We start from the raw sequence: 19719 nt of genomic DNA, 5'->3' as shown, positions 1-19719 counted from the left end.
CATATAAACTTGTTCATGTGCCAAGAGCATTACAGCCAGGCAACATGGAGTTCAGGATCCCAGCTGGATCTGCAGTATATGCTGAAACCACAGAGACAGAGCTAAACATTGTTACTGATCCCTAAACTAGCCAGTTTACTGCCTGTTTGGATGTTGTTTACACCAGCTGTAGTAACATTTCATTACAGCATAGATACAACCGTTGAGAGAAGTAGCTGGGCAATGTTATGAACAGCTGACATTTATACATTAACAGGAAGGCATATGTATTTGACAATAACTCTTTACAGTACTTGTATGCAGGAGGAACTACAGTCATTTCCTAGGCTGAATAATATGACCTCATTTCCTCATTTTTATTATGTAGTATTGACGTATTTCCATCAGAAGAAATAAGAAATAGCACCTCCCTGATGCTGTCCTTTACTATTTCTTATATTTTGTAGTCATAAAGAACAGAACATTTGGTGAACATTTGAAAAACCTTCATTAGGGTGACAGATAACAGACTTCCAATGGAAAATTACCAGGGTGGGGTCTGCAATACTAAAAATGCATCTTTAACTCCAAAATGTAGAACTAAGATAAACGAAAAAGAAAGTATCCTCTTACCTTAGGGCCTCATTTTCTCCATGTTAATGCCAAACCTGTAACACCTAATCACAGCACATTCCTGCTTTTCCTCATTTTTTACTAATGTACATAACACCACAACTTAAAAGGACATTTCCTGAAGTAACCTCTTTAGATATAGTTGATTAAATCAGACAATTCAAAGGCAAAGACAGAAAGGAATAAATAAAACATTCACCATAAAGAACAAAAATTACCTTTAGCAGGGTTTACTTTTATCCCTGACCTATATAGCATCTCCTCGTTCTGCCAGTCCCCATTCCTGACAACAGTCTTGAGTCCATAGAAAACAATTAATGCAGCAGTGGAACAAAGAACCAAGTTCTTCAGAAAGCGCTTTTGGGCTTTGACATAAAGGGCCCTGACACCTACTGTAACCAGCAGGCAGAAGCCCATACTAGGAACATACAGCACACGCTCTGCTATTACAAAGCCAACATAGAAAAATAGGTTTGTGGCAGGAACAAAGGGCACTATTAACAAAGACAGAGACAGAATGACAATGTTCTCAGTTGAAGGAAGCTGTAGTTTCTGCATTTCATGCTTTTTTATACCATTCTCTTCTTTTGAAGCAAAGCTTGACTTCACCTCCCGTGTCTTGTACTCCATCTCTGAGTGGCAGCTATGCCCATTAGCATTCTGTTTGCCATTCATTACAGTTTTCCCGTTGCATTCTCTTTCGTTGCTGGAGCCCTTCAAGCTAAAGTAGGCAAGGAGGAGGAGTCCAGCATAGAAGGCCACAGTGTGTAGATTCCTCCAGTCGCTGACTGCTTTCAGAAGAGGCACGGCATCCATAGACCAGTCAAAGCTGAGAGTATCTGGGCACAGCAACAGCCAGAGGTTCTTGGTTGGCAGGTAAAAGAAAGTCAGTGTACGTGTGAGAAAACTGTCTGAGTCAGCTGCTGGATTGTCAGAGTTGGAAAAACTTGGGGGCTTGTTGCCCATCCAGTATAAGCGGACACCCAACAGTGAAGTCCCCCAGGAGGTCAATAAACCAATGCTGAAGAAGAGGGTCAAATTCTTTCTCTGAAGAAAAAACAAACACACAAACAAACAAGACATCAGCATAAATCAACACCAGGTGCTTAATTCTGTAAATTATAAACAAAAGGAACTAAGAAATATCTGATACAACTCTTTTTTGGTAATGGAAACAAGCACTATAGATCTAGGTCTCTGACATTTGGATCACAAAATATTGGGGTATGCTGTTGACCACAGACTAAAAGAACACGCTCTTTCATTTAAGCTGTATCAAGCCTATATCAGAGTCATGCCTTTAGAGATCTTAGGGCTGTCAGACCTTGCTTAAGATTTAGTTGGGTAACCCTTTGAAAACTCTTTATTTTAGAGGAATTTATGGAACCTTACAATCATTCCCACATAACCTCCCAAATCGTTTCTTTGCTCCTGGCTGTGGCCAAAACACCAGTTTGCCTTAATTCGATTTAAAGAATGTTCCAGTTCTGTTTTCCCTAATGAAAGTGTCTCCTAAGCTATTTCACCTGAGAACCAAATAAACTTTCCAAGAAGGCAAGAGAGGAAAACAGACACAGATTCCATGTTTAGGTCTTCCAGCTCCTACCTATTAACTACAGAGATCATTTGGAGCCTTCAGATCTGCCTACTACTGAAAGCCCCACTTCATTTTGCATCTCACAGCCAAATAATATGTTGGGCTTTTTCTTCAAGTACACCATATTAAATAAGGGCTCTAAAACCTTTCACATGTTCATACCCTTCTAAATAATACTATGTGAAGCATGCAGCTGTCTCCACCTACCCATGTCATCATGCTAGCAACTCGAAGAACCTCCACTTATTTATGGAATAACTCAACATTTGCCAGCTGAAGCTGCTCGTTAGGATCCCCCTCACTGCATCCAAAAGCACGCACTTAGTCAAATGCTTGCAGAAACGTACCACTTCTGCCTAAATGAGAATGAAGAAGCAAGATTTTCTCACCTATTTCTAGGACTGATGAGCTTAAGTTCTGCTCTCAATTACATAGGCGCCCTACATGAAAGCTCTTTTGGATTACTCTCTCTTTGCAGAAGAATCTGTAAAAGCTAAAATATGTGTATTTTTATATTCCAATTTCTCAGATGCCTTTTGTAAGAAAAGAAAAACTATTTCCATCAGGTAAACTATTATATAGTTGCTATCACGGTAACATGGTGGGACAACTCACACAACTGAAATGCTCCACTGTATGCAGCAAAACTCTTCAGAAAGGGACAGGCAAGGTAGGAGGGCTACAAACTCTTCAGAAGGGACAGGCAAGGAAGGAGAAGTGGTGGGGTAGCCCTGTATGTCAAGGAGTGTTTTGATTGTCTTTAGGTTAATGATGGTGATGATAGGGTTGAGTGTCTGTGGGAAAGAATCAGGGGGAAGGCCAACAAGGCAGATATCATGGTGGGAGTCTGTTAAAGACCACTCAACCAGGATGAGGAGACAGACGAAATATTCTATAAGCAGCTGGGAGAAATCTCACAATCACTAGCCCTTGTTCTCGTGGGGGACTTCAACTCACCAGATGTCTGCTGGAAATACAATACGGCAGAGAGGAAACAGTCTAGGAGGTTCCTGGAGTGTGTGGAAGAGAACCTCCTGACACCTCTGATGAGTGAGCCAACTAAGCAAGGCGCCCCACCAAACGTGTCGTTTGTGAACAGACAAGGCCTTGTGGGGGATGCGACAGTGGGAGGCCGTCTTGGGCACAGCAATCATGAAATGATAGAGTTTTCGATTATCACAGAAGTAAGGAGGGGGGGTCAGCAGAACTGCTACCTTGGACTTCCAGAGGGCTGACTTCGGCCTGTTTAGGAGCCTGGTAGACAGAGTCCCTTGGGAGGCAGTCCTGAAGGGCAAAGGAGTCCAGGAAGGCTGGACACTCTTCAAGAAGGAAGTCTTGAAGGCACAGGCCATCTACATGTGGCAGAAGACAAGCCGGCAGGGAAGACCACCGGCCTGGCTGAACAGAGAGCTTTGGATGCAACTCAGGAGAGTTTATGACCTCTGGAAGAACGGGCAGGCAACTCAGGAGGACTACAAGGATGTTGCGAGGTTTTGCAGGGAGAAAATTAGAAGGGCCAAAGCCCAACTAGAACTTAACCTGGCGACTGCCATAAAAGACAACAAAAAAAGTTTCTACAAATATATTAGCAACAAAAGGACGGCTAAGGAGAATCTCCATCCTTCATCGGATTCAGGGAGAAACATAGTGACAAAGGATGAGGAAAAGTCTGAAGTACTTAATACCTTCTGTGCCTCAGCCTTTAATAGTAAGACCAGTTGTCCTCTGGGTACCCAGCCCCCTGCACTGCAAGATAGGGACAGGGAGAAGAATGAAGCCCCTACAATCCAAGGGGAAATGGTTAGCGACCTGCTATACCACTTAGACACACACAAGTCTATGGGACCAGATGGGATCCACCCAGGGTACTGAGGGAGCTGGCAGAAGAGCTCACCAAGCCAATTTCCATCATCTGTCAGCAGTCCTGGCTAACTGGGGAGGTCCCCGGGGGACTGGAGGCTTGCCAACATGACCACCCATCTACAAGAAGGGCCAGAAGGAGGATCCGGGCAACTATAGGCCTGTCAGCCTGACCTCGGTGCTGGGGAAGGTTATAGAGCAGATCATCTTGAGTGCCATCACACGGCACATAAAGGACAACCAGGTGATCAGGCCCAATCAGCATGGGTCTAGGAAAGGCAGGTCCTGCCTGACTAACCTGATCTCCTTCTATGACAAGGTGACCCACTTAGTGGATGAGGGAAAGGCTGCGGATGTAGTCTACCTAGACTTTAGTGAAGCCTTTGACACCATTTCCCAGAGCATTCTCCTGGAGAAACTGACTGCTCATGGCTTGGACGGGTGCACTTTTCACTGGGTAAAACACTGGCTGGATGGCCGAGCCCAGAGAGTCATGGTGAATGGAGTTAAATTCAGTTGGCGGCCGGTCACAAGTGGTGTTCCCCAGGGCTCAGTACTGGAGCCACTTCTATTTAACATCTTTATCAATGATCTGAACAAGGGGTCAAGTGCACCCTCAGTGAGTTTGCAGACGACACCAAGTTGGGTGGGAGTGTTGATCTGCTCGAGGGTAGGAAGGCTCTGCAGAGGGATCTGGACAGGCTGGATCGATGGGCCCAGGCCAATTGGATGAAGTTCAATAAGGCCAAATGCCAAGTCCTACACTTGGGTCACAACAACCCCATGCAATGCTACAAGCCTTGAGTGGCTGGAAAGGACCCTGCAGAAAAGGACCTGGGGATGTTGATTGACAGCCGGCTGAATATAAGACGGCACTGTGCCCAGGTGGCTAAGAAGGCCAACAGCATCCTGGCCTGTATCAGAAATAATGTGGCCAGCAGGAGGAGGGAAGTGATTGTCCCTCTGTTCTTGGCACCAGTGAGGCTGCACCTCAAATATTGTGTTCAGTTTTGGGCCCCTCACTACAAGAAGGACATTGAGGTGCTCGAGCATGTCCAAAGAAGAGCAACAAAGCTGGTGAAGCATCTGGAGCACAAGCCTTATGAGGAGTGGTTGAGAGAGCTGGGGTTGTTTAGTCTGGAGAAAAGGAGGCTCAGGGGAGACCTTATCACTCTCTACAACTACCTGAAAGGAGGTTGTAGCCAGGTGGGTGTCTGTCTCTTCTCCCAAGTAACAAGCAACAGGACACAGTCTCAAGTTGCACCAGGGAAGGTTTAGATTGGATATTAGGAAAAATTTCTTCACTGAAAGGGCTGTCAAGCGCTGGAACAGGCTGCCCAGGGAGGTGGTGGAGTCACCATCCCTGGAGGTACTTAAAAGACATTTAGACATGGCATTTAGGGACATGGTTTAGTGGTGGACGCAGCAGCGCTAGGTTAACGGTTGGACTTGATGATCTTAAAAGTCTTTTCCAACCTAAATGATTCTATGATTCTATTTGCCAAATAGCTCCAGATACAGTGTAAGCACTTTGATAATTTCCCCCCCCCCATTAGAAAGGATTATTTGTCAATCATTTTTCATTTTATTAGGTGTGTTTTTTCCATCTCTCACTGCACATTCCTAGGATGGTTATTCAATGTTTCCTCAGTTACTCAAAAGAAGGACCTCACACTGGAATGTTTTATCTTATTTCAAACAGCTCTTTTCTCTCCTTTGTGGGAGGTGTCTCCCCTTGATATCATGAAATACAGACGATTGTGCTGTTCCATTTTAGGTCCATTATTAATAGTTTTTTTATCATCAGTTTACTGATGTTCCAGTAACAAGACATGGTCTAGCCATCACAATTTATCTGCTCATCTCATGAAGAAATTTATTCCTTTTCACATTTCTATAGTGTTTCTCCTTGTGAAATTTAAAATATTTAATGGCAATTAGATTAATTCATTCAATTTTGAGGTAATATGGAAGGCAATATGGTGGCATTAGTAGGGAACAAACACATTTATAATGAGAATATTTATGTATTTGTATCAGAACCATCTAAAAAATTCTGGCAACTTTTATATATGAAGCAAAGCCTGAGTCCACATATTTCATTTGCCATATTAATTCCAGTTTGATTTATTTGCTTTTATACATTTCTATATCCTGGAAAATCAACAATCAAGAATAAATCAATCAAAACCCAGATCTACACTTTATGATGACTATATTCCCTGGAAAGCCTACTGTAACAACCTACTTTTATTTGTAAGCTGGATAATAGTTCACAACTCATCTCAGAGACAGTTTCATGCCTGCCTGCCAGGACCATTTAAATGCTTTTAATGTTATAAAGCTGTCTAAACTGGTTACCACTGAAACTCCCAACTAAGTTTATATTTGGAATAAAAAGATTATTCAGATTTCATGGATTTGCATGTATGCCCTCATAATAAAACTTTATGTCCCTGGTTCAACTTCTCCTTTCATTCCCATCATATTTTGCTACATGAAAATTTTTCTGCTCACCCCTCCGGCTCAATTATTTCCAAACTCGTTTCCTTCAAACATGCATATAAACAACTCTCAAATGTTAAATGTGACCTTTTTTTGCTCTTTTTATTCACACCTCTACTGCCTTTTAAGAGGAGGCTACTTAGACAGAAAGAGGCTGGGAAGTGGAAGATGGGGTTTTTTGTTCATTTGCCTGTTTGTTTTAATTAGAAATTCACAGCAGGTCTTTGCTGGAAGGCTATATACCAGTCCAAAGATTAAGACATCCCAAATACTAAGCAAGTGAAACCTGATTAACAGATGAGAAGTGAGCATTCATGGAATGCTTAGACTGCTTTGTTATTTTGTTAATACTTACTTAACAACTGGAAGAAAATCTCCCTTTCCTAAAGATGTAACAATCGCACTTTTCAATTAAATGCTGAGAAAATTCATGTTACAAAGGTCTTTCACAAAACCATGCTAGAGCAGATATGCCATTCCTCATGAATAATAGAGAAACCTGCTAAAACTTTCAGATCTTCTCCACACAGGGTAAAACAGTGACAATGAAAAGCTTGCCTCTAGAACGCAAACAATCTGTACCTCTGAGCTAATCCATCCTCACTGCTGGAGTATCTATTTGCAGTCTCCCTTTTAAGCTTAAATATAAGATATGTAAAGTCCGGATCCTCACACTTCTTGGTTCTACAAAGAACACAACATATCTACATACAGTATTGTGTTTCATGCTTTAACAATACTTTTTAAAAAAATTTTTTTGAAACATTTTACACCAGTGTGAAATGAAATATCTAAGGATTCACTCATGGAGTTCAGAGTTATCCTGGTAGGTGATTTTCCTAACCAGCGTATCAATTTATCATGCTGTAAAATAACAGTTAACTAGAGAAGGAGCTCTGGTGGATTCTTTAGCTTAATTAACTGGCTACAGGAGCAGAGTGCAAATATCCTCTCGTTCCTCCAGGTTTCCATCCTTTCCCAGAAACTTTTTCAGACATGGGTCTTCTCAAAAGCCAGTAGCTTTACATCTTTTTAAAATCAACTACACATTAACTACAGCTACCAATAACCCGTGTAACACTGATGCGCCATTGTAAATTTTCAGATTTCAAAGGAGATCCTCTGGATTTAGTTAAAATGCTCTCTAACACTTAAACTTCTGTCATAAAAACTTAAAGTAGGATGCTTTTTTTTTTTTTTTAAATCACACATAGATAGCACTGAGCCAGTACTATCTACCTCTCTCAACACTCATGACTTCTGCACAGCTTTTACTCCTGTGTACTAATATAGTCAGAAATAATTAGAAAAGTTTAGCTCACATTTTGGCTTTACTTTCTTCCAGGCTTTGTATAGTGAACCAAAGGAAAAAAAAAACTGGTTACAGCAATTTATTAAAATTAAATAATATTATCAGTTCCTCAGTAGACTTTTGCCTGCAAATAAAGTGCTTTCAAAATGAACTCTGCTTAGACAAGCACTTTCACTAGCAACTCTTCCTCTGAGCCTCCTGACAGCCTGTGCTCCTCTGACAGTGTACATTTAGTGTAGCCCAGCAGCAGGAAGAGATCCTCTATAATGCTTGGCAGAAAGGATTTGGATTACTCTACTCACGAGTCCTAATCCAGCCCATCTGCCACATGTTTTGACACCCCAGTAAATCCTCTAACCTTTCATGAGTAGTCATTTTCATCTGGGGAAAAAATGAGCACTGATTTAGATCAGATTTAACATTTCTCCTGCCTGCTAACAGTCAAGTACCACCACTGCAATTTTAGTGTTTGTGACTGCCAAAACCTTTTTCATTTTCCTACCAAAATCTATATGCATGACCCACCCACATTGTACATTTCCCTTGCATTAAATCCTAATTCCTCACTCCATTATGCTGCTCTTAAATAAGGCACTGCAGCTGATTTCTTGATTGGGCAGCCCCTGCCAAAACTCAGTCATCACCTAAGCGGTATCCAAAGCATTTCCAAAAGACACTATTCTTTTAACCTCATCTTGTCCATTTCACAAAGCAGCATTAAATACGGCACATGGTCAAGACAGTCCAAATATCAAAATCACTGGGCCTAACCATGTACAAAATGTTATTTTTAGAACTCAGGAAATGCAGAAAAGAAAGTGGTTAAGTCACCAGGCATTACTCATAGGAGTTTCTTTTCCAACTTAGTGCTCCTTGAAAATATGTTGGCTTGAGAACTGGGGCTTCCCAAAATAGCAAAAGGTTGCCAAATCACTAGACTGACAGTATCTTGTTTCCACAATAGGTAGAGGCTCCTGGATCACAGCTCAGCCGAGTTTGAGCTGAACTAGATTTCAAAACATATCCCCACCAGGGACAAAGCTATTTGCCCACAGCCCCTGCTAGGCCGTAGTACTGAGCTAGAAGTGGCCTTTACCGCTCCCTCTCCACCTGCCCAGTTTGCTCCTGCTCGCATGACACTCTAAATGAAGTTCAGTCATTTACATTGGTGATACAACAGCAGCTAGCCTGAAGGTTTGTTTTTCCTCTGAGTTGGAACTCTGTCTATAGCTTACCCAATATTGTGATCAACTGTACATACTAAATGACATTTACTTCTAGTGTTATGAACCCACACAATTCTTCATCAACAAGGAAGTCAGTGCATTTATAAAACAGCTAAAGATTATGCGTATATATTTTTATTGTAATTAGCAAGTAGCACAAGTTAAGCAGTCTTTACTGCTGTTGACTTGCCTTACTAAAATTTAAATTGAGTTATAAATACTGGTATTTCAAATTGCCCAAAGTCTTCCTCTAAAATCTTGTAATTCTTCAATATGAATTTTTAAATTTTAAAAAAACCCTCTAACCTCTGAAAAAATAGTTATAAGGACTATAGGGGAGAAGATAAATTGCATTAAGAGCAGAAACTGTATGTATGACTGGAGGTAGTACAAGAGCAGAAGGGACTACATTAGCTTGATAAATCTGTGAGCATGATCAGTGCAACAGAGAAGGCTCTCTCTGAGGATAAGTCTATACAGCCAAATGCAGCGTGACAATGGTGACGCTATGGATATCTAGCCAGGGTTAATCCACCTATCTGCAGCAGCAAGAACTTAACACAGGAGGTTAGAAGCCCACTGGGACCAAAAGACATTCCTGAACTACCAGACTGCTCAGGAATGCTGTCCAGCACTACCATTACCAGCACACAGGTTGATAGGTGGTCCAAGTCATACCTGCATTTCGTTTAACAAGCATCGTTTCATTTGAGAAGTTTTGCAGTGAACGAAGGGTGCTGCACTTTCTGCACTAGCCAAAATGCTGAAGCTCACTGAACATGCAAGTATGTTGGAAGGCAGAACTGGAATTCAAAATTATCTTGAAAAAACAGAGAAATGTTCAGAAAAATAATCCCGTATAAAAGGCAGGGGCAACTCTGACTACTTTAAGCTACACAAGTATGAGGCATGGAACATGTAGTTGGCTCATCTTCAGAGAAGCATCAGGGATTATCACAGATCACAAGCAACTCTTTTAAACCACTGCTAAAAAGGCAAACACTGTACCAAGACTACAGATGAAAGCACACTCTTCAAGATATGTGAACTAATCCTTCCACTCTTCTCAATACCTGTAAATCCTAGAAGCGTCCGGTTCCAGCACAGAACTTTCAGAAATAAATTAAGGAACTGGAGAGAGGTCAGAAGAGGGGAATGAGACTGATTAGTGATCTAGAAAAACATGTCCCATGAGGAAAAAATTAAGAACATAAGCTCTTCAGACATGACAGCTGCCTTCTAGTACATAAATGACTGCCACAAACAGGAAAGGAATAATCTGTTATCTATATCTATGTCCAAAGGATAAGAATAATAAGCTTCAGCTCAAGAAAGGAAGATTTGGCTTAGTTATCAGGAGATGCTTTCCACTGCTCAATATAGGAATGCACTGGAAAAATTTGCCATGGAGGTTGGTTCCATGGCTTTATGCTGCCTTTAAGAATAGATGAAATGTGTAACTTGTGGGAAAGACAGAATTATTGTCAGTCCTGTTTTAGGGACAGTATGATGCACTGTATGGCCTCTTGAGGTAACTTCTAGGCATAACTTCCTGTGACTACCATAACAGTATCATCAGCATTCCTACTGAAGAGCAGCACACTTTCTTGTAGAAATGTTTTCTCTCTGTGACCTTTAAAAGTATAACCCATCCATGCTCTGGCCATTTCTGCATTAAGTACTAGAGCTTCCTGCAATCCTACTTCATCTTAACATTTGCTTCACTTCCCTCTAACTAAGGCAAAATGTTAAGTAAGACGATCCTCACATTTTTTCCCCCAGCCACATTAGCATCTTCTGAACATTTCTAAAATCCACCTCTTACAAACACTTCTTTTTTCCCCCCAATTGTTGCAAGTGCAAATCCATGCCATTTTCTCTAATAAAAAAACCCTCAATCATATATACTAGTGGTTTGCACTCTTCATCCATCCATCAGTTTAGAGGTGATCACTGCCCATCTCTGCCCTTAAGACATTCTCTCATCCTAGAGCACATTTCTTAAAACTACCGTGTATTAATAATTCTGCAAAGTTTAAAAAAAAAAAACCAACCTGCAAAGAAAAGATTAATAAAAAACAATCTGGGAAAGTCAATGAATTATTTCTAACCTGGACACCATAATGTAAAAACTACATTTTTTCTTGCTACATTCCCTCTTCTGCCCTCTTTGTCTTCTCCATAAGCATCCTTCTACCCCCAGAACATACATGATGTTCCAAAAATAAAAAACAAAACACACAAAAAGACAGATATTTTGTGTTGAGAGCTTTAGCACAACATCAAACAATGTAAACATCAAACAATGTAAATATTAGTTTGTATTTGCAATAATAATAATAATAATAATTATTATTATTATTATTGTTATTCAAGCTTTCTGGTTGGTGGACTAGTGCCATTGATGTCAGCATTTACACCAGTTAATGGCCACATTTCAAACTCACCCAGTGAGAATGCTAACAGCAATATTGACTCAAAAGGTCAGCACTATAATGTTGTAACTTCTTGATAACTTACAAGACATAAAAAAGAAGTTTTAAGGAAAAAAGAGTAAAAATAAATAATCCAACTAAGACTCTGCAAAAAGCTAACAGCATACATAATGAGACAAAAAACATGCTTCAAATTTTTAAAACGTGTTATTACCAACACGCTAAGAAACTCAACTAGCACACACAACCACACAATGTGACGGAGTAATTCATGTAAGCTCAAAGGGAACCACGGGAAAATTCCAGCTGTGTAAAACAGCACCAGTTCGCCTCTGCCACGTAGACTACAAGGAAGTAGGACAGTCTCATAGATGAGTGGCATGGCTGAGATGGGCAGCACAGCTCAGCACTAGGCTTGAGCAACTTGATGAGTAGGCTTGCAAAGCCCCAAGGAGAAAGGAAGCTTTGCCCAGGTCCTACTGGGAAGGCAAAGGCTGTACCTGCTGTATAGCCAGGCTGTCCTCTTGAGTAACAAACACACCTGAAAATGAGTACCCAAGGCTGAGGCCCACAGTGTCATTTGTATCTCCTATACTGTATTAAGTAGATCTGAGCTGACAATGCTTTTGAACTACTCACCCTGTACAAAGTGTTGTCAACTTACTAAAGCCCTGCTCACTTGAACGGATGGATATGCATTTTTTTCTTCTGAAGGAAGTTTGTTCTGCTCTTCTGTACAACATATAGGCATGCTTAAGAAAAAAAGAAGCAAAGTATAAAATGGCTCTTAAAAGCTCATACTGCAATCCTACCTATAAACCTACTGCCAAAAATTATTATGGCACATTTCATGTTTCCTACACTAATAGGATGGTAATAAAGGAAAATTAAAGCCTAAGAGCTGGTTTAATATGCAGTGGGAGAAAAAGACGCACTATAAGAATGTAAATAGACACATACTTTTTAACTCACTAATGCAAATAGAAATGGATTTTATGAGCAAAAATGTCATTTAATCACAGATTAAGCCTCTGGCAATGACTAAGCAACTTTATCAATCCAGTAGGAGGAAGCCATCAATAACCACTTTCTGTATATGGAATAAATAGCAAGTTGGCTCTAGTTTTGACAGAACAACCTATATAGGTATAGTAGAAATCCATCAGCTGGAAGCCCATTAAGCTACAAAAGCCAGTTTCTACAGTAGATAACAAGCAGCATCTTATTTGGGTTTTTTGTTTTACCCTTTGCCAACTAAAAAATTGAAGCGTTTTGTTTGTTCTATTTAAAATATAGCAAAAGAACAAGCAGCAAAGTTATCCTGAAACTATATTCATAACAAAGAAAATATAAGACAAATATGAACACTTAATTGTAATTCTTCTAGTAAAGTAAAGCTTAAACACCTACAGTATTTTCAAAGAGAAACACAGATAATATTGAAAGTCCATGTGAAATACAGAACCTGCTTATCAACTCAGAAGGTGCTTTATATTATCAAGAAAGATTCATTTAAGATCATACAAACAGTCACTTATTTCCTTTGATAAAAGAATATTTAAAGCTGGGTTTGGTGCAGATATTTTATTTTCAGATCTACTGGTTCAGCTAGATAGGGAAAAAAATTGTTAAGTGACTCAGAACATATTTGTGTGACAAACTGCATACAGGCTATGTTGTCACTAAAAAAATTATAAAAAAAGAAGATCTCACACCCCTTCTATACCCACCCACAAAATACATTTTTTTATGAGGTGGTACAAGAGGATGGCGAAAAGACACTCACAAGTAGCACAACTGTTATGCTTGAAGTCAGTACCTTTAGAAGTAGGAATAAATTTCACAGTGTCAGCCACTTACTAATCGTTTATTTCAGATGCAGTGCTTATAATAAATAACAACCTAAAGGATGTCTCCTATGCTCTGGAGGCAACTCCTGTATAATTTCTACTTATTCTATGCTACAGTAGCATCACATTTCAAACAATGGGAACCACAAAGAACAGGAGAAGCTAAAGGCAACGCAGCAATGACTATCAGTCTCAGAAAGCCTTCAGAAAAGTGACTTGCAGTAAGAACTAAATACCTTCAAAGTCACTGCCAACAGCAGATGAAAGGTACTTCAAAGAGAATGCTAACAAATAGTAGGTCACCACCACTGATGAAAAGCTTGGTTTTCAAGTATATTGAGAGGAACTCCCCTCATACTCCTAGTCAAAACAAAGACTGAAGCACATCTACACGCCTCCTTTGTCATCTAACCTAATCTTGCCTCCCATGTAGCTAACCAGGTGGCTATGAAAGCACTGGCAATAAAATTCTGGAGACATATGCTTGCACATTTGAAGAATAACACATTTGGGGTGGGGGAGTGGGGGGAACTTACACAAAACATCAAACGAACAACCTTTCTAAGACCTGACCAGTAAGTACTACGATCTCAGAGAAGCAAGACTGGGAAAATTAACATTTTAATAACAATTTCATTTGTTCCTCTTTTTCATTAGACCAAGTTAGTCTCTTACAGAATCGCTTATGCTCAAAGACTAATTTGAAGAAGAGAGAGTTTGCTATGTCCTATGTTAATTACTGGGGAAGTTTTTTGTATTCATTCCCTATGGAATACACTAAATAGAAATGGGAATGAATACCTATAGAAAATGAATAGAGAGAACAAATTAAACTTTTTGCAGCAAATAGCACTGGCTAGCTATATAAGTAATGACTACCCAATGATAGCAAGGAGCATTGCAAAGATATCACAGGAATAGAAATGCACAAATATAAGAATACTTAGCCAATAATAAAAACTGCAAACACTTCAACAGAAAATTTCCTCAAAAGTACGTTTGATAAAAATACTAGAATACCTGGAATGGGATGTCCTCTACCCCGTTTCCCTACACATGAAATAGGAATAATTTAAAAAAAAAAAATTAGTGTTGATTTTTTCTAGCCTTACTCTAGATACCTTTTTAAGGGGTGTTTAGAAGGATATTTAAGCATAGCCCTTTTAAAAACACGAACTGTATTATTAGGGTCTGATCCAGAGACAAACAGAGTTAAAGGTAAAGCAATTACTGACCTCAGCAATGCAAAACCAAATCCTTAATAATCCAAATAAAGACAGATGAAAAATGGTGAAGCATAATATGGATGACAAAGCTTACTTCATATCATGGGATTGTAATTGACACGGTGACTCATTACTCTCCATTAAGCTCATGTGAAGAAACGAAGCAGTTAGCAATCTCCTGTGAACCAATACCAAGATACTTCTCAAACAAACTATTAGGGGGTGAAGTAGTTAAAGGAGGTCAATTACTGGTACTGTAACAGTTATGCTGACGCCCCTTAACCGATTGCATTAAACTTACTTGAAAGCCTGCACAGTTATCTTGTTTAGCTTAAAGTAAGATTTTTAATATTTCCCACTAGGCAATGATCTGTGGTCAAATCAGTTCAGCTGTAAAACAATCCAGCTTCTCTGAAGGAAATGAAAAAATATATATTCTTTTAGAAGAAACTAAGAAATATCTTTTTTGTTAAATACATTCAGTACCATTATCAAAACATTTGTTTTAAATAAGTTTCTCAGCTTTTTTTGGACAAAACAAAGGAGGAAGAAATAAAAATGGTGCAAACGGAAGTCACTTTGCCTGCACATACTCATCCATATTCACACACACACAGAGCCTTCCTTATTAATTCCTGGTTTGTAGGCCCAATGCATTGCAAATGAGTTTCGGGCATCAAGGAAGTAAACGCAACCGTCTTTCCTGAGCATGGCTCTGGTGCAAACAGCCAGCCATTATGACATTCATTCCAGTCTCATTAATGAGCAAAAGTTGGAAGCGCAGCATTTTGGAGCCATGAGGAGATGATTTATAATGAGACTTCACTCAGTGGGAAGGATAAAGTACGGCAGTTCTCTCTCCAAGTTATCATAATAGAAAGCTATTTAATGAGTGTGGGATTTCTTTGAGAATTCAAAAAAGGCAGGGTTTGGAAGAGTATGTGTTATGTTACGCAGACGCCCACATCACTGAACATTTCTGCTACAGCAAAACCACCAAAATAAAAGTCCACAAAGTTGTTCCTATTTTGGGCTTTTGGCTTGTTTTTAATAAGCGCTTACAAATGTAAAACACAGATTTGTAAAGATTAGCAGATAGACATAATTCAGTATAAAAAAATTAGCAAGGTTTAGCCAACTAAACTAGGTTGCCTAAGGTCAGGCACTCCATAGTGCAAACAAGAAAAAATTTGTGCCCTGAAGCAAGACTCTAGCTGACAATGCAGCAACGAAAGAGCAGAGAGGTAACTTTCCTGAACAAAAGCCTGTGGCAGTTACCTGCCTCCTTACAGCACTGTCCCCTTCAGGGGAGCACTAAGCAGGGTGGTCACCCAAATTCAATTGCACAAAAACCTGAGTCTTCCCCTTAATCCAGTCCAGAAGAAAGTTACATCCAGCCCCCAATAATGGTTTTTTTTTTAAATAAATACATTTCAGTAACCCATATGCTATAATCTTCATGCATAAGTTGGGCACTTAGGGGCTTTGCATGTTAGAAATTAATCACCTGGCTTTCAGATTACATTATTGAGTTTGTTAATGAAGGATGGCAGTGGGAAAGAGAAGACAATGGTAGAGAATATGCCAGACTTCTTAAAATGAAAATGCAGCCATAACTGGACTAACACTCAAATCACATTTATTTTCTAACTAGTAAATTTAGACTGTGGCTTCTTCACAATATGAGAATTTAGACAACAATGCTACTTCAGGAACTTCAGTTTATTTGTTTTCTGACATTTTTAAGGGTGATCAGTTCCTTGCACAAAGTGACAGCCCAGTGGAGGGAACAGCATATGGGGGTGGAACGCTGAAGGAAGTGGTGTGACTTCGTTAAGCTATGACTGCTACCAAAGACACCTATCACACCATGACTTCCAAGAATATCACTAGGACAGCTGCACTCTTGACATGCATCGTAGCAAAACACACACACATCCCTGCTTCTTCAGCAAACTGAGATTTTAATGGTAATATGTACATGAGAGCAGTTACAACTATTATACCTTAAGTAATGACATTTCATTTTTCTACATATTGAAAAAAAACCAAAGTTCCACTAAACATAAGGTACGTAGCTTACATTAAAACAAGAAGTCCTTGAGCTATCACGCACAAAGACGCATTACATGGCCACAAAATTCCCTCCTGCCTGGCAGTCTTAAGAATGTCCATTCTATACAAGCTGCTTGTTTTCAAGGTCAGTACATAAGTTACCCGGATGTCATGCTAGTAAAGGTCCAAACTCCTTAGTCTTGCAGAAAGTTGTGTGACATATTTCCTTATCCTTTGGAAGTATGCACATCTTCAGCTCCTTGATAATCTTCAGATAGAGAAGATGAACTCCACTGCTAGTGTTTTGCCTGTGCTTCAAACCATCTGCAGAATCATAGAATCATATAGGTTGGACTACATGACCTTTAAAGGTCTCTCCCAATCCAAACCATTCTATGATACTACACTGAAATACAATGGTGCATTTGGAAATGGTGGTGTCCACCTTTATGTCTAATGTCTTGTAAAATCTACTATGACCCAACACTGTGTCCTGGGAAACGCAAATACAATATCATCTACCACTTATTCTTCCAGAATTTTAAGATTTAAATATGCAGGTAGACAGATATAGAGCAAGTCCAGCTAAATTGAGGTTGTAGCCTTTAGCTGACAATTTCAGCTAGTACTCTAACACAAAGAAATTGATTTGAAAGAATTGATCAGTTTTGAACCATCATCAGTTACCTTGTTTACCAGAATCCCACTAAGAAAAAAGACAAAAGACTGACTGTTCTTACATAACAGTAGGGCAAGGTATGAAGGGAGAGGTAGCGTCTTTTATTAGAGCAAGCAGCATAGCTAGAAAAACATACATGTTACAATTGGAAAAAATAGGCCAAAAATGGACAGCTATTCTAATAAAAGATATCACCCCCTTCCAATAAAGTTTGTTATCGTTTTTACCAACCCAGTGACAATTATACTAGTGCCGTTTGCTATTAAGGACAGCAAAAGTCTAGAGAAGCGAGGGAAATGTTAGCTACAAAAGAAGTCTCTTCATCGTTGCACAGTTTTCAGCTAAAGTGTGCAAAGCAGAAATGAAGCTTTTAGCACAATACAACTGAAACACACTAGGAATTTGCTCTCTTAATACACAACACTTCTATCAAATTCTTGCCTCATACAGGAATGACCAAAACAATCCCAGAATTCTCTTTCCTTTACAATACAATAATGTTGAACAGGGAAATTTCAGACAGCTGTTTTTGCTTTAGTGAGGGGAAGACATGGGGTAAAAAGCTATAAATATGATGGCAATGGAAGGAAATCTCACAAGTAAGAGAAATCAGTAATTTAAAAGGGAGAAACAAAGATCAGAAACCAAGAGAAGAAAGGAGCGACGACACTCGTATCAGAAATAGTGTGGCCAGCAGGAGGAGGGAAGTGATCGTGCCCCCGTACTCGGCTCTGGTGAGGCCACACCTTGAATACTGTGTTCAGTTTTGGGCCCCCCACTACAAGAAGGACATTGAGGTGCTCGAGCATGCCCAAAGAAAAGCAACAAAGCTGGTGAAGGGTCTAGAGTGCAAGTCTTATGAGGAGTGTCTGAGGCAACTGGGGTTGTTTAGCATGTATAAAAAGAGGCTCAGGGGAGACCTTATCACTTTCTACAACTACCTGAAAGGAGGTTGTAGCCAGGTGGGTGTCTGTCTCTTCTCCCAAGTAACAAGCAGTAGGACACAGTCTCAAGTTGCACCAGGGGAGGTTTAGATTGGATATTAGAAAAAATTTCTTCACTGAAAGGGTTGTCAGGCATTGGAACAGACTGCCCAGGAAGTGGTGAAGTCACCATGCCCAGAGGTACTGTGGTGCTTAGGGATACGGTTTAGCGGTGGACTTGGTAGTGTTAGGTTAATGGCTGGACTCAATCTTAAAGATTCTTTCCAACCTATATGAGTCTATGTCACACACATAAAGGAGAACAGCAATGAGTTAAAACAAGAAGAAATTCAAGTTCTTATCCTTTCCTTTCCCAAAGAGAAAGGTATGATTTGAAAAAATGGGGGGTGGAGTGGAAGGGTGCACAAAAATCTTCAATAGTACAGCTCTTCAAAATAAATCACAAAGTAAAGGAAAAGAGACTGAAATATATTTGACCATGAGAACAAAACCAGAAGGACAACTTTCTTCGTTTGAGAACCTCTTCCGTAAATCCTCTTCCTTATGTTTTCTCCCTTCTCCTTGTCTTTGAACTTGCAAATATCTGCTATCAGAGTGGTTTCCAGCAACTCTGATTTGGCTAGGTCTCAGTCTTTTAAAATAGACACAACTCCCCATCCTGGGTGGGTAAAACAGAAGTAACTGCAGCACTTGCATGATGAGATTCTCCTACTGCCAGCTCCCCCTCCACCTACTGAGCTATAAACCTGTGCAATCACTAAAAAACTGGTTCCAGAGGAGACTACAGGAGATCTAAAGGGAAAAGAGAAAAAGACTTAAAAAGGGCTACCACTACTTGTACTAAATTGCCAAGACTAGCCTACAGTGCATACATATTTTTTTATTTTATTTTTTTTTATATATACCTCCCTCTGTGGGTGGGGCAGACACTGTGGCACATACATCCTTTGGTGTGTCAAGGCTTTATATACTGTTCTTTTTTTTTTTTTTTACAATTGCCTAAAGATGACATGACTAATTTCCATGTAATGAATTCCAAACTCCCTTTTCCACATAGAATTCTGGCTCAGGAGGAATCAGCATGGCACACTCCCCGGGATTTATTAGCATTATGCATCCTGAGATGTCACAGAAAGGGACTGACCACGGTCAATTGATTTTCAAGACAGTAACTAGGCCACAAAAAAGTCAGAAGTTGTTAATCATTTACGCACTTCTCAACTTTGCCAATCAATGCAGCAAATACGTTTCTTGACCTTGCTTAGAGAAAAAATTAGGATAACCTTTAAAGACTACAAGTACCCACGCATTATGGATTTATCTGGCTAGCAATATTCATTTCAGTGATGAAAAATTTGACTGAAAAGGCTAGCATTTTTAAATTATATACCTCCACAAGTTTCATTGAAATTCCTTCT

General features: G+C 39.7%; 1 protein-coding gene across 1 annotated transcript in view; it reads right to left on the bottom strand.

Moving 5' to 3' along the window:
* TMTC2 (transmembrane O-mannosyltransferase targeting cadherins 2) overlaps positions 1–19719 on the bottom strand; it is a 257259-nt gene that overhangs the window by 107537 nt on the left and 130003 nt on the right. Inside the window, exon 3 of the mRNA XM_059816783.1 lies at positions 831–1659. Within this exon, the coding sequence (XP_059672766.1) occupies positions 831–1659 (829 nt within the window). The remainder of the gene's footprint in view (positions 1–830; positions 1660–19719) is intronic.

This window comes from Gavia stellata, chromosome 4, assembly GCF_030936135.1.
Source record: "Gavia stellata isolate bGavSte3 chromosome 4, bGavSte3.hap2, whole genome shotgun sequence".
Lineage (NCBI taxonomy): Eukaryota > Metazoa > Chordata > Aves > Gaviiformes > Gaviidae > Gavia > Gavia stellata.
Note: the sequence above shows the minus strand (reverse complement) of the source record. Positions and strands in the feature narration are given on the sequence as shown.